This window comes from Podarcis cretensis (assembly GCF_951804945.1).
Source record: "Podarcis cretensis genome assembly, chromosome: 10".
Taxonomy (NCBI): domain Eukaryota; kingdom Metazoa; phylum Chordata; class Lepidosauria; order Squamata; family Lacertidae; genus Podarcis; species Podarcis cretensis.
Window position 1 is genome coordinate 57,522,599 of NC_137179.1, and position 20,707 is coordinate 57,543,305.

Genomic DNA, 20,707 nt, shown 5'->3' on the forward strand with positions numbered 1-20,707 from the left:
TCACAAGCAGAACATGATGGTGACAACTCCCCCCCCTTTTTTTTTGTCCCAACACTGTAGGGAAAGTCAAGCCTCTGGCAAAACCCGGCAAATGTCATTTTGCATATGCAATGGAAACTTTTCACTGAATGAATTTTTAAACCCTTATTAATGGAATGCCATGAAAAATATATATGATCCATGCTAGATCAAATTATATTATCTTTCCCTATAAAGATTATTGAAGCAAAGACCATCTACAAAGGTCAAGCTCTGTTTCCTTTATGGGTTCCTTTACTATTCCAGATTAGCTTCTTCCATTTTATTAATGTCAGCAGTTACCAAAAGAATTCTAGTGAAAGGCAAGTGCTTTGGGGGGGGGGGAGTAAGGGGAGGGGGAAGAAACCGCACACTAGTGTTGTATGCAAATGTTTTCTTTCCTTGCACTTGTTAGTTTAGAAATCTCTCTGCTTTTTCATCACTAGGAGTGGTTACTCAGAGAAGGGTGGCATGAAAACAAGATCTTCTGCAATTAGAGAAAAACATGAAGGTAATAAAGTTTGTATTCTCTCTCTCGTTCTATTTGTGGGGGGGGGGGAATCACTTATGGGCAGAGCAATATGAAGGCCATGTGGTCAAACTGAAGCAGCCAAGTAGAATTGCCTCAAGGAGATTTCCATTTGCCCAGGCAGGTGCATTATGTGACCCATGAGAACAGCAGAATAACCAGACTGTACAATGGTGCCGGGATAAAATCAGGCCAAATCTTTGCGTGGACAGGCAGAGTCCCCCAAACCCTGGGTGCCCCCCCCATGTGGAATAATGACTCAAGACAACATGCTATGGGATTAAAATTGGCCACAACTTTATTATGTTTCAGATGTGGGTAGACCTTGGCTCAGGCATTGGGTGTTTATCCCTCCCAGTCCCCCGCCGGGGATCTGGGGGACATCAGGGTTATCCAGTGTGTGTGGGGGGGGATGGGCTGGCCCTGGAGAACATATATTCAAACAGAGAGAGCTTGCCCCCGTTATGCCGCCATCACAGGGGAGAGCAATGACGACCTCTAGGCGTACGGCCAAGGCCTCCCCTCAAAACAACCCCTTTAACGGGGAACCCTGGTATCGCCGCCACAAACAGAAGGGGGCGTGGATCACCGCTACACGCTCACCCCCATTTAGAGAAGATAGACTAAAGGATTCCTCCCAAGGCCGTACCTGTGGAGAAAAGGTTAACCTGCAAAAGAAGTCTTAACTGAGGGTGGGTAGGGTGGGAGAAGCTCTGGAGCCAACTGACGATTCCCAGGTAAGACCCTCCCCCTATTGTGTGGGCAGGTAGTCCCTACCTGGCCTGGTCACCTTGGCAACGCCTCCCCAGGCAGGATTGGGCAACTGGCTGAGGTAGGCGGAGACCACCAGGTATCCCACCTGGGGGAAGGCGAAGCCAAGCCTGTGCTAATGGAGCCACATAGGGTCAAGGGGCTGCGCATGACAATGCAAAGGGCGTCCCCCCATTTAGTGTGGGGAGCGGTCATGATTGACAGCAGCAGGCGGGGCAAGGGTTGGCATGGCATTGGGTCCCAGGATCAGTTAGTTCATCATTCCACAAGCCCCAGGTTAATGGAATGGATCCACTGGATTTGGACGGGAGTCGGCCAGTGTTAAACCTTGCCGTGGTGCAAGCCAAGCAAGCAAGGTCTCACTGGGGGACGAGGGTGAAGATGCCAACCAGGCAGATACTGAACCCACGCTTGGGTTTTGCCGTGGTCAGTCCTCCCCTCAGGCCCCTTATGGGGGGGGGCTATACTACGTTGATCCTGCCCAGTGCTATTTCCTCCCTCAAACAACGTTCTGCCTAACAAAGGAAAGCCATAATTTCACTGAGGGAAAGGCTGAAAAAACCCCAACCAAGTGCCAATTAACTTGAGAGAGAAAAAAATCATTTCTGGCCCTGTCAACTAGCAACCCAAAACTGCTCAGTGAAGGCTCTAACCTGAGGGTGGGCGGGTGGGAAGCTCTCAAAGCAAAATGGCTGTGAGCTCCAACGAAAGCAGTCTTATACAGTGGTACCTCGGGTTACAGATGCTTCAGGTTACATACACTTCAGCTTACAGACTCCGCTAACCCAGAAATAATACCTCAGGTTAAGAACTTTGCTTCAGGATGAGAACAGAAATTGTGTGGTGGTGGTGGCGCGGTGGCAGCAGGAGGCCCCATTAGCTAAAGTGGTACCTCAGGTTAAGAAAAGTTTCAGGTTAAGAACGGAGCTCCAGAACGAATTAAGTTCTTAACCCGAGGTACCACTGTATAGGCTTTCCCCTCCCTGCTGCAGCAAGGGCTCATAGGCCAGCTTTTTCCCATGAGCCCATCACACAGAGAAGATACTGGGCAAAAAACCTTGCCCAGTATTTTGCTGCAACCTATGGGCCACGGCGGGACGCAGGTGGCACTGTGGGTTAAAGCCTCAGCGCCTAGGGCTTGCCGATCGAAAGGTCGGCGGTTCGAATCCCTGCGGCGGGGTGCGCTCCCGCTGCTCGGTCCCAGCGCCTGCCAACCTAGCAGTTCGAAAGCACCTCCGGGTGCAAGTAGATAAATAGGGACCGCTTACCAGCGGGAAGGTAAACGGCGTTTCCGTGTGCGGCTCTGGCTCTGGCCAGAGCAGCGATGTCACGCTGGCCACGTGACCCGGAAGTGTCTCTGGACAGCGCTGGCCCCTGGCCTCTTGAGTGAGATGGGCGCACAACCCCAGAGTCTGTCAAGACTGGCCCGTACGGGCAGGGGTACCTTTACCTTTACCTTTTATGGGCCACAGCACCACCAGGCAAAGGTGTCCTGTGCTTATTGGGCACAAGACGGGGCTTCACAGCAGTCGCTTGAGTGTTGTCATAAATACAGATTCCACCCTGACCATTCTTGGTTATTTAGTGTGGGAAATGTGACTGCGCTGCTGCCGTGAACACATTTTGAATGGGGCTTGCAATGTTATTGCATGAGTCCCTCCTTCAGCCTTTTATCTCCCCTGCCACTAAAATGGCCCCTACACAGTGCTTTTCTTCCCTCTTTGAATAAGGCTGTTGCTTCTTGATATACGTTTAGGGAAAGTACAGTGGTACCTCGGGTTAAGAACTTAATTCGTTCTGGAGGTCCGTTATTAACCTGAAACTGTTCTTAACCTGAGGTACCACTTTAGCCAATGGGGCCTCCCGCTGCTGTCGCACCACCAGCGCATGATTTCTGTTCTCATCCTGAAGCAAAGTTCTTAACCCAAGGTAATATTTCTGGGTTAGCAGAGTCTGTAACCTGAAGCATCTGTAACCTGAAGCATCTATAACCTGAGGTACCACTGTATTGTCCATTTCTATCATATTTGTCTCTCTGTGGCTTTTGGCCATGATTATCAGAATTGTTTTATAACTGACATGGTTGTTTTGCAGATACTGGCAGAGTTATCTGCCATGATATTTTAGGGTTGCAATATATCCTGGATGTATCTGGAATACTGCAGTTGGCTGCAGTGTCCAGGCGGCAAAACATCTGGGAAAATCTGCATGTATGGCAGCCGTTTTTGCTGATTTTCCATAAAAGTAGCTCAAAAATGTTGATTTTGCCAAAACAGGCAGAAACCCCTCTAGGTTTTAATTGTTTGAAATATGGCAATCCTATGATATTTTTATTTCTTCTCAGATGCAGACGTATGTAGTAGAGGTATCACAAACCATCCTGAATTTTGTTTGTTTATCCTCTAGGTTTGCGTTTTTTAAATCTGGCTAAAGAAATACACTGCAGTCATGGTAAGTCAAACCTAAGATTTTGGCAATAGGTGGCGCTCATTCAACAAAATTGCATGCTGTATTCATGTAACCTTTTTGGAGGATGACTTTTGCCTTCACTAGTTGCTTGGGTAAAATAAATATTTAGGCACTGAGAAATACTAATGGTGGATTTATAGACCTATAAGGAAACAAAACATCATCTACTTTCAGTCTCCTTCTTCCAATACAGTAACTACCTTGCAAATTGATTCATTTTCAAGACTGCCATCATTAGCCACATTTTCCCTCTCATTACCCTCACAAATGTTTCAATTAATCTGTGGGAAGATCTTTTACCACTCTAATCCATATTAATTGTTTAAAGATCTTACTTCATGTGGTGCTAGGGGAAGAACCATGGAACTGCCCATCAGAAACAGTTTGGATTACAGTGGTAGCTTGGAAGTCAAATGGAATCAGTTCCAGAAGTCCGTTCGATTTCCAAAACATTCAGAAACCAAGGCATGGTTTCTGATTGGCTGCGGGAAGCTCCTGCAGCCAATCAGAAGCCACGTCGACATTCAGGTTCCAAAGAACATTCACAAACCAGAACAATCACTTCTGGGTTTGCAGCGTTCGGGAGCCAAAACGTTCAACTCGCAAGGCGTTCAGGATCCAAGGTACGACTGTATTTAAAACCTGATATTTTTATCCACTTTCATATGCAATTTTTTTAAAAAAAATATGCCTGATAGAAGGGAATAGAATTTGGCCAAGAATAAGGAGTCAAGCCATTGATAATGTCCAATTGCTTATTTAAAAAACTGATTTCCCTTTTTGTTACAGATAAAGATTCCCTACCTCATATCAAGCAGATCTTCACCAATCCACATTTGGATTTAAATCCTAATTTTGACCCAAAGATCAAGGAATACTACTCTGAAGTCCCATTTGATGTGGTGACAATAAAGATTAGAGCAGAACCTGCAAACTGTCGCTGTGAAGTCCACCTGGATGAGAAGAACGGACCAAGGTATTTTGGGAGAGTGGGCTATTATTCAAGAGACATGGAATTAAAACATGCACACACAAATCCTAGTGATAAGACAATGTGGGTGAAATCCAAGTGAGATGAGACTCATCAACTTTAATGGACATAAGGAGATTGATTTCAGTGGATCTGCTCCAACTATGCCTTAGTTGTCTATCTCTCAATAGTCTTGCTTCTTAGGAAGGCCTGCTGTAGCAGATTTCTCCAGACTATCGCGAACTGGTTTGGTAGTTCACATGGAGAAGAGCATGCTGCTTCACATGGAAGATTTGTCAGGTGAAGCAGTTTCTAAGGTGCCCCTTTAAGCAGTTTGCTCCAATAAATTGGCCCTGATGCTGTGTTGCTCTTCATATGACTTGATGTATAGGGACGTGGGTGGCGCTGTGGTCTAAACCACTGAGCCTCTTGCGCTTGCCGATCAGAAGGTTGGTGGTTCGAATCCCCGCGACGGAGTGAGCTTCCATTGCTCTGTCCCAGCTCCTGCCAACCTAGCAGTTCAAAAGCACGCCAGTGCAAGCAGATAAATAGGTACCACTGCGGCGGGAAGGTAAATGGCGTTTCCATGCGTCACAGTGTTCTGTTGCACCAGAAGCAGTTTAGTAATGTTGCCACATGACCCAGAAATCTGTCTGTGGACAAATGCCGGCTCCCTTTGCCTGAAAGTGAGATGAGCACTGCAACCCCATAGTCACCTTTGACTGGACTTAACTGTCTGGGGGTCCTTTTTTACCTATGACTTGATGTGTATGCAGATTTGCTGCAGCAGGCTTTGACTTGAGTATGTTAATGAATTTACAATCCCTATGCATGTACAAGTTGCAGAACAGGTACACTCTGTGTACATAGCCCAGAGCCCTCCAGAAACAAGGTTCCCAGCTATGCAATAATGAGCCCAGTTTTCATCACGCTGTAGACTTGTACCCATGTCCAATTGGGTCAGAACTGGTTGTGCATGCGTAAATTGGGGAATGGGGCTTGCTGCCATGCTCTTCCTCTCCATTATGTACATGGATGCACATTCAGTAACATGAACAATACTTTGTAGTGAAATCATGCAGATTGCTAAAGGAAGAAACCAAAATATGCTCTACACCTGTGTTTTATGAACTAAAATAAACATCTCTACTGAAAACCATGGAGATCTCAAATCCAGACATATACAGCTAAAAGAGCATTGAGAATGTTAATGAGAACAGGGGGGCAGAAAGACAAAGTTGCATGTCATCAGATAAACTGTCAGTTCATCTATAATCTTTTTTTTAAAAAAAACTTAAAAGTTGTTATGGCCTCCGATGAGAAGCTATAAAGTGCACAGGTTGCTCTACTTTTCGCTGATATTTTCTTGCTATTGTGCTTTTTTCAACAGTGTTGCAAATTACCCTCTTGGACTAGGAATAAACAGAATAAATGTCCTGGTAACAGATAGATCTCAATCACTCCACGAGGTTGTGAGCATGTACAAAATCATCATTTACCGAGAAGACCGCCCAAGCTTGCCATTGTTTGACGACTTTATGGTGTGTGGCTTTGTGCAGGTACTGTTTGATTTTGTGGAATAGTAGAAGTAATTTCTCATGTACAACCCTTGTCGCTTCATGCATTCTTCTCCAGCAAAGGAATCAAATTGTCCTATAATGTTTTAGGATCTCCTCTCTGTTGTCTGTGGATCGCATGTTTTCACTTGCCTCCACAGTTTCAGTCAATCCTTTTTTCCTCTTCCTGGGACATATTTCTCAGTTCCCAACTGCTTCAGAGGGTTCCTACTTTTGCAAGTCCTCAAAAGCAACTCCCAAGTGCATGTGGATGATTGCGTGCTTGGATAGCCCCTATTACGTCTGTCCACACTGCAACAGTAGGGCATGTGTAATTTGCAACCGATCATAGAATCATAGAATTCCAAACAGTTCCAGGATAATAATAATAATAATAATAATAATAATAATAATAATAATAATTTATAATTTATAACCCACCCATCTGGCTGGGTTTCCCCAACCACTCTGGGCAGCTCCCAACAGAATATTAAAAACACGATAAAAGATCAAACATTAAAAACTTCCCTAAAACAGGGCTGCCTTCAGATGTCTTCTAAAAGTCAGATAGTTGTTTATTTTCTTGACATCTGATGGGAGGGTGTTCCACAGGGCGGGCGCCACCACCGAGAAGGCCCTCTGCCTGGTTCCCTGTAACCTCATAGTGACAGAACCACCAGAAGGCCCTCGGAGCTGGACCTCAGTGTCTGGGCTGAATGATGGGGGTGGAGACACTCCTTCAGGTATAGTGGGTCGAGGCTGTTTAGAGCTGTAAAGGTCAGCACCAACACTTTGAATTGTGCTCGGAAATGTACTGGGAGCCAATGTAGGTCTTTCAGGACCGGTGTTATGTGGTCTCGGCGGCCGCTCCCAGTCACCAGTCTAGCTGCTGCATTCTGGATTAGTTGTAGTTTCCGGGTCACCTTCAAAGGTAGCCCCATGTTGAGCGCATTGCAGTAGTCCAAGCAGACCACTGTCAGAACAGGATGCTGAACTAGATGAGCCATTGGCCTGATCCAGGAGCCTCTTCTTATGTTCTAATGGTCCGAATTGATACAAGGCAGATTCTTGTGCCGTTTCTTCAAAACTCGCTCACTGTGCAGGTGAAACCATAAGAGAGGCCGGAGGGAAGGTGTCACCTTACTAGCCATTTTACGAAAGTGATTGACTTTTGGTTAATATATATACTTCATTGTCCAAATGTTGCTTCAGTTCAAATTGTGTTATAGCAGTCCGGACTTAAGGCCTTTCAGGAGAACAACAGGAACGTCTGTGCAAATTGTGAGCATGCGGCATGCCGCTTCGAACATGTTTCTATTTCCATGTACCCAGGGGACCTTTGGGCTTGCGTCTTGTGAACAGCAGGCCCCCACGAGACGCTGCAAACCGCTTTGAAAATGAAGGAATTCCCAAAGCAGTTTGTGATGCACCACAGCAGCCTGCTATTTAAAGGCGGAAAGCCAAAACTCCCGTGGGGCAGGCCCAGGCATTTGGGTGTGCCTGAGCTAGATCCTTGGACCCTGGCCAGTATTTGTATTAATTCTAAGGAAGGCACCCTTTCCGGGAACAAGCCATCCTATTCATTATATATCATTAAAGTGTCTAATGATTGCTTTTAGAGTTTAGAGAGGGAGCAGGCAAATAAGGTGCTGTTTGCACACAAGAATTTCTCCATAGCTTGAATATTGTAGCGCCGGTGGTTTTTTTTGTGTGTTTTTTCCAGTTCTGAAGCACTTTACTCATGCTAGCGGGCTTTGCCTGTGCCAGAGATCAGAGACTTCCATGCCTTTTCTCTTTAGTAACCAGACACCTGTTCTAGGAGCAAAAGGATAAACAGAGAGCAAAGGGACGGGGTCTTCTTTAGACCCTCGGCTAGGCACAACTGGGCTCATGCATAGGAAGGAAAAGGTCAAAGACAGTGGCGTGGTCTTTCTCACAGCGGGGTTTCAGTTGAAAGCCCAATCCTGAGACTCTTCTCTTTCATGTCTAATCCCGTTAGGATATTCAGGTTTCACTGCAAGCTGATACCGTGATGAAGGCTGCAACACAAAGGGAGAGCTAGGGATGTTGTTTCCAGTCTGCTAGCAATTCTCATGCATTTGAGTAATCCTGGATTAAGTTCAAGGCTATTCAGCGAAGAAGTGTGCAGTTCCAAAGCTGAACAGCCCTTAAGAGACCAAATTATTGTTATTTCTCTTTCTTACAGTACCCATAATATCCTCATTAAAAGCAAATTAGTCGGGGGATAAACTGTTGAGCCTACGATGGCATTTTAAGAAGCATGGGTTTCCCATTGTTTGCATTAGGCCGACTTGTAGGAGGGTTCCCTGTAAATTAAGAGGTGGCTGTAGGGTTTATGCTGGGTTTCCTTTGGATTGAAAGGACTATGTTTAAAATGTGTGTTTCTGTCTCAAGAAGAAAGAAAAAAATGCAATTACAACTTCGGCTCCACATTTCCAGCATCGTATTTCAAATAACTTTGTAGTAGCTGTGTAAGAGGCACATAAAAGGAGATATTGAAGTACACAGATTGGAAAGACTTGCGTAATTATCTTGCAATTCTCTTCACATGTTGCAAATATTAAATTTATCCTCAGTAGAGTGGTCTCCAAAACCAGATTCTGAATCGTCCAATTAAGTTAGAGTAGACCCAATGAAATCTATTGATATCACTGGGTCTACTTTGAGTATGACTTGATTGAATACAACCTATAGTCACTAGTTTAGGCAAGTAATATAATAAAAATGCTACACTTAAGAAGCCCATATAAGCGTTGTTTTTTTTTTCTAGGCCTGCATCACTGAATAACTGATTATAGCCCTTAAAAATAATAATTAAATTTCCCAAAAAATAAAATAAAAATTAAGTGTCCCCATTAATTAACAAAAAAGTGCACACTTCTCTTTCTCTGCTCCAGTGCCTTCTAAATTGATATGTGCCATTTTCTGTCCCTTCTCTAATTAGTTGGCAAGGTAGGTGGAATCTTAGTATCCTCTTGTGTAGCCATTGTGTGCCATTACTGTAGCTCATTTTTGGGCACGGTAAAAGTATGTTTAGCTATCCCACCACCAGGGAAGAACATCACATTGGTCCCTTTTGAGCATTCTGGAAATATCTTAAGTTTATTCCACAAATGCTGAATGGCTGAAAGAGAACCACCCTTATAAAAGCATCACCTGGTCAGCAGCCCTCCAAAAATCCCACACATGTACTGTAACTTGTACACGTGAATCTTATGTAGAAGTCACACTGATACAGGATGTGGAGATGGCTCCTTGCTTAGTTGGCTTTTAAAAAGAATTGCAGAAGTGCATCGAGATGGATGAAGACCAATACTGCTCAGAGGCTGTATACGTCTAAATGTTCTGGGGAACATACATTGAGGGTGGGCATCAACCTTTGTAGGATTCCTGGATCCACATGACTGGCCACTGGTAAAAATAGGATGCTGACCTAGGTGGACCTGTGAACAAACAGGTCTAGTAGGCTCCTCTTAAAGATCACTAGAACACTGTGTTCCTCCAAAAATAAATGAAGCAGTTGAGTTGCATAATGCCTTCAGGACATGAAATGCCATTGCCTTCTTCTGAAAATCATGGCACGAGACACTCAGGAATGAGGAAGAACAGCAGCACAAAAAGGGCATGGGAAAGGAGTGGGAATGTTAAAGACAGAAGGATATACAGTGGTGCCCCGCAAGACGAACGCCTCGCAAGACGGAAAACCCGCTAGACGAAAGGGTTTTCCGTTTTGGAAGCGCTTCGCAAGACGAATTTCCCTATGGGCTTGCTTCGCAAGACGAAAATGTCTTGCGAGTTTTTCCAACTTTCCCCCCCTTTCCCCCCCCCTTTTCTAAGCCGCTAAGCCGCTTATCCGCTAAGCCGCTAAAAGCCGCTAATAGCGCTAATCCGCTAAGCCGCTAATGGGCTTGCTTCGCAAGACGAAAAAACCGCTAGACGAAGAGACTCGCGGAACAGATTATTTTCGTCTTGCGAGGCACCACTGTATTGAATAAGTATTATCCTTCCTTCACTTATGCTAGTAAGTGATGTAGCAGAGCAGATTCCCTTCCATATAGCTGGAAGCCACTTTGCAGATTCATTTGAATCTCTTAGTTAATATTATTTCCTGGTGTCCCCTTTTATCCCTCCTAAAAGAATAAAAACACAAGAGTCTTTCTGAGTAAAGTAACAAAAAGTTTACTCACATTTTAGTTCATGATATGATCCCTGAAAGGCAGGCTTTACTTGGTAGTTACACAAAGAAACCGTGAGTTAATCTCATATGGAGACTGAACTTGTGTGCTGCTGGCTGAGAGCCAGCAGACAGTAAAATGACATTAGAAATACAAAATGGCTGCAAGAGAGCAGCATGGCAGCAAAAGATCAACAAAACAAGAAGACAAGACAAAACTGCTAGAATCAAGACAATAGAGAGACTCAGAAAAATGGCTGCATGACTCTGCTCTTTTATGGAGTCAGCCAGAGCCATGCCTATCTCCCAGGTCACATGCAGGGAGAGGAAAACTCCAGACCAGTGGAACCGGAATTTTCACTGACTGGATGCCCCCATGCCTATGCCCACTCTAGGGAAATAAGGAATGTTGCATTTGACTGCACCAATGGATTACATCCCACAGAAGAGAGATGTGGCAGTCCTTGCAGAGAGTAGAACAAGACTGGGCAACTTATGACCTTCAAGATGTTGGGAGTATAACCCCCACGATGCTTAATTCTTGGCCATACTGGCTGAGATGGATAGGAGTTGAAGCCCAGCAAGAACAGGAGGGCCATAGGTTGTCCAAACCAGAAGGTTATCCCTAATAATGCTCACGGCTGATCTACTGCTTCTCCAAAATGGTTCCTTTCAGCCAAATGGTACTGCTTGCCTTAGATATGCTATTCAAATCGCCCAACAAGTGCATCATTTTCTCTCCAAATAGATACAGTTTAAAGTGGATACAGTTTAAAGTGGTTCAAAATTCATTAAATGAAAGCCATGTATGAAGCTAGGCAAGGACTCGCCCAACGATTGATCTGAAATATTTTCCTTGTTGCTTTTGTTCGTTCCTTGAAATATTTATAAGAAGGGGTCAGCCTGGTTTCTTCATCTACTTTTGTCCATTTTGCTGTAAACCTACCTCAGCCCTGAAAGTTCAGACTTTAAGAATGCTGAGTCTGTTTTTGCAGTTGGGTCACAAATGAATGAAATGACATCAGCAGACTATTTTCATTAATGGGCAGCAGGCTGAGGAAGGATTAACTCTGTGTGTCACTTAGCTAATTTAAATTCTCTTTAAGCTCCTTTTTTTTTGTATGGCTTTTAGCCTTTCCTCATCTGTTCTCATCCAAGGATGAGGCACTTATAATTAGCTATGATCTCATTCCTCGTTATGGCGGAGACCTGGCTATGTTGGGCCGCTTGCAACAATTCAGTTATTTCTCATGAATGTCTTCTAATCTTCCTGGCCTCCTCCTGCTCCTTCTTTTGTGCTTATACTATAGAGCATCATAGCCTACGAAGTCAACTGAATTCTGGACTGTATGAGCTTTGGCTTTGACCCAGCAGGATTTTTCTTGTGCTCTTACAGGGCTACGTTTGAAATGAATTTGAAATGTGAATTCGAATGTAGGATTTGTCAACATATGTAGGTGATGGTACTGTTTCTTGCTTCCCAGTCCCTAACCCTAAACAGAGTAGCTGCATCTTTAACAGTTTAAGGGAAATAGATGCAATGACAAGGATCCTGCTTCTTGCTAAAATAATGCTGCAATAATAATTTTTTTAAAAAAACCCACAACAGGTCAACTGAAATCACTGTTTGCATTACAACTATTAAAGGTACCTTCTTGAACTTCCTGGTTCGATGCTTAGAATCATAGAATTGTTCACACCGTTCACTGTTCACACAATATTCAGATCTAGAGATTGGGATTTCCATACCCTCCATCCTTTCTCCAGTGAAAATAGGGATGTCCTGCTATACCCTCCAACATTTATCCGATGAAAATAGGGGTGTCCTAAGGAAAAGCAGGACATTCTGGGATCAAATCAGAAACCAGGGCGGCTTCTGTGAATTCGGGACTGTCTCTGGGAAATAGGGACACTTGGTGGGTCTGGATTTCTGATGTAACAAGGTCATTTTGTGGTGTGTTTCCCCCTCATTTTTAAAGGCCTCATGTTTGCAAGAAACAAATGTGCTTGGGAGTATTCATTTCACTCACCCAACCTTTCTTGCTTGGTTGATTCCTTCTGCCTTGAAACGAAGCCCTATTAATTGGAGCACACAGTCACCGAAACCCTTTGAACCTGTCTGAAGCCATCACTTTCGAACTCGGTAGACAATGTGAAGTAGCTTGCTGCACTTTCCCCTCAATGAGATGCACAATCGAGGTGAAAGAGGATCAGTCAGTAGGCAAGTTTCGAAGTGTTAACAGATTGTGAAAATTGGCAACAACTGTTTTGCTGACGATAGTAATCTTGCAAGTGGAGGGTGGATAATTTCACAGTGATGAGCGCTTGGCGTTTGAGCTGTGGTCGTGTTTGCCTTTCATGTCGTTTGGGCCTCCTAAACGAACTTCAGCATGAGAGGAAAGCTAATGCAGCTGCCTTTGTTAATCAGCCCCAATGGCCCAGCCCTTCAGGAGGCAGGCGAAGGCAGATACACACTGAGACACACAATCCTTGCTGATTAACAGTGAAAGCTGGTAAAGTTACCCTCTAAGCCTGTCTGGTCCATCAGCCCTAGAAATGTAATTTAGATGATTATCTATGTGCCCATTAAACCTCGTGACCCACTGCTAGCCTGTTTGAAGTTTGCCTGCTTAAACTTGCTAATAGGAACAATAGCGGGATTAGCTCAGGGGTCGTGAAATATAAGAGAGCAGCAAAAAATGAAGACAAGAGCGTGGAGGAGAACTTCCTTCTTGCAAGAGTCTGGAACATGGAAAAGAGATGATTTTGCTATCTAAAATATAGCAATCCAGATAAGACGAGTGCCGGGTTATCATCCCAGAGCTCATGGGCATAGATGGGCAACCAAATAACCATTGGTTATTTGGTTCCAGCCTCTTCAGTGATGCTTCATAAATAGATAACATTGGGGGGCAAAACCGTACAGTTCCTTACTTGGAAGGAAAGTCAGCTGCAATAAATGGGGCTTCCCCCCCCCCACACAAATATGTTTAGGATTAGAATAGAGCCTTGGCAGAAACCATCCTTTCCTTCTCTCAAACGTTTTCCAAAAACTGCACTGTTTAGACAGGCCTTCACAATACGAATTTTTCTTTAAACCCACCAGTGTCTACTGATGTTTTAAATTGTGTTTTCTAGGTATTTATAGACAGATTTCATTGCATCTTATACAGTGGTGCCTCGCAAGACGAAATTAATTCGTTCCGCGAGTTTTTTCGTCTTGCGAAGCACGGACTTTGGAAAAGCTTCAAAAATCACCAAAGTCTTCAAAAACCTCAAAAAAGGCTACCACACCGCGTGCTATGAGTTGCTCCTCGAAGTGAATGCACGGTTTTAAGAAAAAGGAAACCAACTTGCAAGACAAAGGAAACAAACTTGCAAGACGTTTTCGTCTTGCGAAGCAAGCCCATAGGGAAATCCGTCTTGCGAAGCAACTCAAAAAACGAAAAACTCTTTCGTTTTGCGAGTTTTTCGTCTTTCGAGGCATTCGTCTTGTGAGGTACCACTGTATGTTGTAAGCCTCATTGCTATATTTTATGAAAGAGCTGTTTTACAAGATACAACGAGGTGGCTCACAACATATACAATACAATAAAGTTAAAAGCATGTGATTTCTCTAGAGATGCATCAAGCTGCTTGCTTTTAATTATAGCTTGTGGCTTTCTCTCTCTCTCTCTCTCTCTTTGTGTGTGTGTGTGTGTGTGTGTGTGTGTGAATTTGTAAGGTGCTTATGAAATTCATTATTTATTTTGACATTGCACACCCAAACTTGGCTGTCGACCTTTCGTTGTTGGATTTGATTTCAGTTTGTTTTCCTCCATTCTCCATTTTGTCCTCAATATAAATGCATTACAAATGCATGTGAAGAACTTGGAATAAATCATAGGAGGCCAGGTAATGCTCAAGCTAGTATAAACGAGTAGGGAATGCCTCAAAAAGAAATGGAAAATAAAATGGATGTGATACTTGTGGGGTAAATCAGCCACATTTAATCAACATGCTTATCTCTAATTAATACATGAAGGGGTTAAGACAATAGAGTAAGCTGTCATGCCAGGCTTACCTAGGTCACAGTCCCTCACTTCCTGTCTTTTCTTGCTGTTGTGTGGAAAAGCACATGAATCTGACCTTTGAAGAGTTTGTAAGTAAACCATTCTTAAGTTAATCAAACATGTGGCCTCTTTCCATGTTAAGAGAAGTGGAGAATATTGGAAAGAACTTAGAAAGGTCTATTTTAAAGGTCTAACAGCCAATATTTCTACACTTTACATTGCTGCATGTTTTGTTATTTTAAATCTCTGCTGGGTCTTTCTCACTTGCCCCAAATCTGGACCCAGGGATTTTTTCTTTTATTTTACCTATGGGGTTTTTTTCCTTCTAAACCAGTTACAAACTAAAACTAACAATACTAGCACAAACAGCAATAGATGAACATTGACTCAAGCATGTTAACAAGCAAACTATCATTTGATGACTTCCTTCAACAATTATAAAGTTTCCTTGGCCACTGTACCACATACTTGCATACAGACAATGCAGCGCCCAAAAAGGTTAGGCTAAAATTATTATCCATGAAATACTGCAGTAAATTAGTTGTCAGATTATTAAACAATATTTGCCAGCAGACAATTGGAACACCAGAAGAATAAAAAATACATAACAATATGTGAGCCTATAGGTATGTACAAATACTGTTTGGGGAAAACTAGCCTGGCCTCTTCAGGGAGCTCAATAGCCAGTTACATAGCTGTATGTAACACTTCAACACCCATTCACAAAATGAACTATTGCCTTATCCCCTGTTGTCTGCTTCCTGCATAGACTAAGGAAGGCGAATACATAAAAATCAGGATTTAAATGTATAACCAGGTGACTTGTGCCTGGAATCAGTTTTGGCAGCTCCTTCTTCTTTCTGACATTCCTTATTAATTATTGTTTCGATACCAATAAATTTTTGTTTCCACCTATTTTCCATGTGGAAATACTTTTCCCGCTTGTGGGCCAGTGGGTCGCCAGAAGCAAAATGAATCACTAGCCACAGGAGAGAAAGTGTTCACTTTGTGGCATTGAGAAAATATGCAACAACAGATTTGGTGACTTGGGCAATATATTTTTGCACATTTAATGCTTGTCCCTGTAATTTATTTTTCCTTTGTGCATATACGGTGCTTTTTTCTGGGGATACGCATACCTGTAAACATTTTGTGAATCTAAGTTTGGCCTCATTGAGGGGCAGTATTTCAATATGAGTAGGAAAATGAGAGTACCCCTAAACATTTTTTTAGGAAAAAAAGCACTGTGCATATAGATAGAGATAGAGATAGTTGTTGTGGTAGGGCTTAGAAATCTTAAGTTCCTACACTTAACTATTTGTATATTTTAGAGCCTATTTCATGCCAGCAAACCAGATTGCTGCATGCCACAACATAGGGCTTATGAGCCCTCCCATATAATCAGAAGTCCATACATCAGTTGCCCATTACTTCTGCACTCATGTATGACCAGTCAATATGAAATGGTCCAGGCAAATTATGCAGCAGATGCATGTCTGTGTACAAGCTATAGGATCCAGGCATTTAACCAGTTTCATCTATATAATGTTCCATCAGGCTATTTAGTGGAATGGTTAAGCCTGAAATATAATAATTTTAGCTTTCTGCATTTTGGGACAGAAGGACAAAACTTGTCATGCTGTTACATTGACCCACACTAAACGTTTTTTTAAAAAAAATTGTAAGCAACGCCTCTGCAGGAGCAGAAAAGTGACAAATGTGTACTCTTGTCTTGTGTGCTCAAGCCTAAAATCATGTACTTTGGGTTACAAATATGAATCTTGGCACACATATCCACTGACCCGGTTTTTTATATGGACCCTAAGCAGTGCTTTTTTTTCTTTAAAAAATGTTTAGGGTACTCTCATTTTGACTCAAGAAAATCAACATTTTATAGTTCGAATAGGGAAAAATAAGTACAGTAAATGGACAAAAGTACAAAGAATCACAAAATGTTTAGGTGTATGCGTACCCCTGTGTCCCCCCAGGAAAAAAAGCACTGACCCTAAGAAATAAACACTGGGGAGGGAAAATGTCTTTTAAAGCTTTTGTCCACTCTACAAGGAGCCTGCGATTACAGTGGTGCCCCGCAAGACGAATGCCTCGCAAGACGAAAAACCCGCTAGACGAAAGGGTTTTCCGTTTTGGAAGCGCTTCGCAAGACGAATTTCCCTATGGGCTTGCTTCGCAAGACGAAAATGTCTTGCGAGTTTTTCCGACTCCCCCCCCTTTCCCCCCTTTTTCTAAGCCGCTAAGCCGCTTAGCCGCTAAGCTGCTAAAAGCCGCTAAAAGCCGCTAATAGCGCTAATCCGCTAAACCGCTAATGGGCTTGCTTCGCAAGACGAAAAAACCACTAGACGAAGAGACTCGCGGAACGGATTCTTTTCGTCTTGCGAGGCACCACTGTACTCTCATAGTCTGCAGGGGGCACTGATATATTCACAATGCATCCACCAGACCTACGGTACTGCCTTCTTTCAGCTCCCCAGGTTCTCTCCAGCAACATTGCCCATCCTTCTCAGCAACCCTTGTAAATCACATTGAGTTCAGTAGGAATTGCTCCCAGGGAAGAGTGCAGAATTGTAGTCTAAGTGGCAGTTAACTGCAATGGATGGCTCACAGAGAGAGCAATGGGTCTTCCAGCTATTGATGAACTGCAGGGGGAGATTTTCCATGCTGGAATATGAACCTTTTTTGCTTTCGTGGGAGCCTGTGGGGTCCATTTCCTCTGGCCTTCATAGAGGCCCTTAAAGCACAGGCATATAATTCAGCAGTGCTTGGACACCAGGAAACTTACTAGCATTCCCACGGTCCATCCGAGTGCTTACTTGCAACCCCATGACCTCTCTGTATGATTTATCTTTACAAATCAAGTGCACACAGAACCTCTGAATGGTTAGTAACTGACTGTTCCCATGAATAGAATTTAGGACACAAATTGAGCAGGAATAGACAGATTTAACCATGAGCCCAGTGTATCTCAGCAGTTGTCCTCACACAAGTCATATTAAAGCAAAGACACAGGTCTCACCAGTTCCCAAATCCTGGGACAGAAAGGGTGGACTGTGGTCCCTTATAGTCTCTAGGTATCTTCAGCTAGAATTTCTGAATCAGCTTCAGTTATATATATTTCCTCCCATTATATACTAATAGCAAACAGTGTGCTTATTGATGTAAACCTTCAATATGTATTTTGTATAGTTTAAGTTTTTACTTCTTCAGTACATGTACTTCAGTACATTTTATTTTATTTTATTTTATTGCTATGGCGAGTGGCGAGTGGCTGATCTGATCTGATCTGTGAAACACAGCTCCCTAAGTTCCAGTTCTTAAATATCCAAAATGGTACCATCTGCCACAAGTACCTGTGGCCATTTGTTAGGGATAAGTTAGAGTTGCCATACATTCAGAAATTCCTGAATGTAGCCAGGATTTGGCCATCAGGAACAGTGTCCCGGTGGAAATTGCTGAAATGTCCTGAACATATGGCAGCCCATGTTGTAAGTGTAGATTTTGGCGGTTTTCATTAAAAATAGCTCAAAAAGAGAAAGGAAAGCTCAGCAACTTTAGTGTCCTGAATTTCACATTTGAAAATATGAAATATGGCAACCCTACTCACAATGCAGTGAGCTTGCTGTTGAGTATCACTGAAGTCTTCTAAACCTAAAAGAGGTGAGTGGGTGTGCAGAAAAAGATGTTACTGGTATTAATAATAATAATAATAATAATAATTTATTACTTATACCCCACCCATCTAGCTGGGCTTTCCCAGCCACTCTGGGCAGCTCCCAACAGAATATTAAAAACACGATAAAACATCAAACATTAAAAACTTCCCTAAACAGGGCTGCCTTCAGATGCCTTCTAAAACTCAGATAGTTTATTTTCTTGACATCTGATGGGAGGGCGTTCCACAGGGCAGACGCCACTACTGAGAAGGCCCTCTGCCTGGTTCCCTGTAACTTCACTTCTTGCAGTGAGGGAACCACCAGAAGGCCCCCGGAGCTGGACCTCAGTGTCTGGGCAGGACGATGGGGGTGGAGATGCTCCTTCAGGTATACTGGGCTGAGGCCATTTAGGGCTTTAAAGGTCAGCACCAACACATTGAATTGTGCTCGGAAATGTACTGGGAGCCAATGTAGGTCTTTCAGGACCGGTGTTATATGTCTCGGCGGCCACTCCCAGTCACCAGTCTAGCTGCTGCATTCTGGATTAGTTGTAGTTTCCAGGTCACATGCAAAGGTAGCCCCACGTAGAGCGCATTTTAGCTGCCTGGTGGAACATATGCCGTCTTCCCTTTGTGAACCTAACATGGTTTTAAATCAGAGGGTATCTACCGCAGACCTCTGCATATAGGTCACACGTTGCAGCCATATGCAAACATGTGATTTAGAAAAGCACTTTTATCTTTCCGTAACCTTGAGAGTGTCGCACTTGTCGTGGCTTATAGTCTTTGAAGGAAAGCACACTTATTCCAAAGCATGAATGGAATGACTAGATGAAATAGCTGTCCTCTAGAAGAGATCTCTGGCATCGGAGCTGCTAAAAAGGGTGCGATCTAACATGGACATGAAATGGATGTGTTGTAGTGCAGGATATAGCTTGCTTCATTCATTTCAATAGGATTTAGGGTAGAGGTTCTCTACTGGATTCTGCCTTCATTCTTGTTTCTGATACTCTGCAGTGGTACTTTGTCTTAGGAAAAGTGCATCTATACATATGAATTAGGATATCTATAGATATACTAATTCATATGTCTAGATGCAATCTTTTGACCTCTGGATCATACGTTTATTTTCAGAAAGACTAAATTACAGCCAACTGCTTTAATTTAATTAATCTGATATCTGAATCAATATTTAGAATTAACAAATCACAGTTATTTAGAATGAACTCATCTGTGTAAAACTAATTAAATATGATTAACATTTTTGTGAGTATCTGGTTGCCTGAAGTAGACACAATTGATTCGTTAGAGTTGTTAGCGTTCAAGGAACATTTCGCCTACGGGCCAAATAAAGAGAAGCAAAATTGCTTTTGTAAAAACAGCAAATTGGATTATTAAATTGTGTTTCTCAAAACTTTTCTTTAAAAAAAAAAAGACTCTAGCAGATATCCTTGTTGTAGATGACTCAGGTCTCTGCCACATCATGGTGTGTGTGTGTTTTTGAGGCTGGAACAGACCAAAGTATCTTTGGTCTCAAAGCATACAACCGATAGCTTGGCCCCAAGTTTCCACCTTTTTCTGGTAATAAGCAATATTACCATTACTATAGCTGGAATCCATTCTGCTTCTGAACTTGAAGGTACCATATAGCCCTCTCTCTGCTAAGCTGTGGCAAGGGATCTCGGGCGCCCACACAGGCTCTGTGTCCCTTTGGAGAATAGAAGACATGGTGGAGGCTGCTGCGCTTTAAGAAATAGAGTTTATTTGCCTATTTAACACCCTCAGTCTACATGGAGAGGGTCCAGATCTCACAGCATGGCCCCAAGCATTGCAGGCAGCCCTTCCTTCTGCCTGGCCAAGATGGATCTCCCCCTTCTTCTTCCCAGAAGCCCCTTGCCCTCCCCCAGGGCAGTTCCAGACCTCCAGTCTCTGGTCACACCTGGGACAAGGAGTTGTTGACGACCCTCAGTGGCTCTCTATTATAATGCTAACTGATCTGCTCTTCCCTCTACCAGCCAGGCTGGTTTGCGTAAGGCAGCCCAGAAATTCCTCTGCAGCTTATATTCTCTCTTCATATCACAAATAATCCCAAATCCTAGCATTTATTAGTTTTAGTGTTTAGGAGGAACCCCCCCCCCACCTTGGTTCTGTAACAGTAATTATCTAGATCTCAGCCAATATCTATGTGATGACTTTGTCAAATGAGATCAAAGCATCATGTGTAACTCCTCGCTCTCAACTGTACCTTCATCAGAACCTTGTAAGTTACCTTAGGCTGGCAGATAGTGACCGCCGCGAAGCTAGGTGGCTGAGATATCATTTGAATTTGGTTCATGTGGACTGACTTTGGCCAGTACAAATTTACTCAGAGGACGACTTTCCTTGTGTTTTTAAAAGGAGGGTTGAAGGGTTGCTGTAGTGATGTTTCAAGGATGTGACAAACACAGATATCTTTATTGTATAGTCCCGGGCTGAGTAAC

The 20,707-nt window shown here is 43.3% G+C and overlaps 1 protein-coding gene and 1 long non-coding RNA gene across 2 annotated transcripts in view; one reads left to right on the forward strand and one right to left on the reverse strand.

Moving 5' to 3' along the window:
• CPED1 (cadherin like and PC-esterase domain containing 1) overlaps positions 1-20,707 on the forward strand; it is a gene marked incomplete at its 5' end in the record, with an annotated part of 119,267 nt that overhangs the window by 64,704 nt on the left and 33,856 nt on the right. Inside the window, 4 exons of the mRNA XM_079994120.1 lie at positions 465-529; positions 3,725-3,769; positions 4,577-4,763; positions 6,148-6,316. Coding sequence (XP_079850246.1) covers positions 465-529; positions 3,725-3,769; positions 4,577-4,763; positions 6,148-6,316 — 466 coding nt within the window. The remainder of the gene's footprint in view (positions 1-464; positions 530-3,724; positions 3,770-4,576; positions 4,764-6,147; positions 6,317-20,707) is intronic.
• Positions 7,118-20,538, reverse strand: LOC307226062. Its single transcript, XR_013843306.1, has 3 exons — positions 20,497-20,538; positions 18,180-18,223; positions 7,118-8,352 (listed from the first exon to the last, which is right to left on the reverse strand). It is a non-coding gene; the product is annotated as an uncharacterized lncRNA (long non-coding RNA).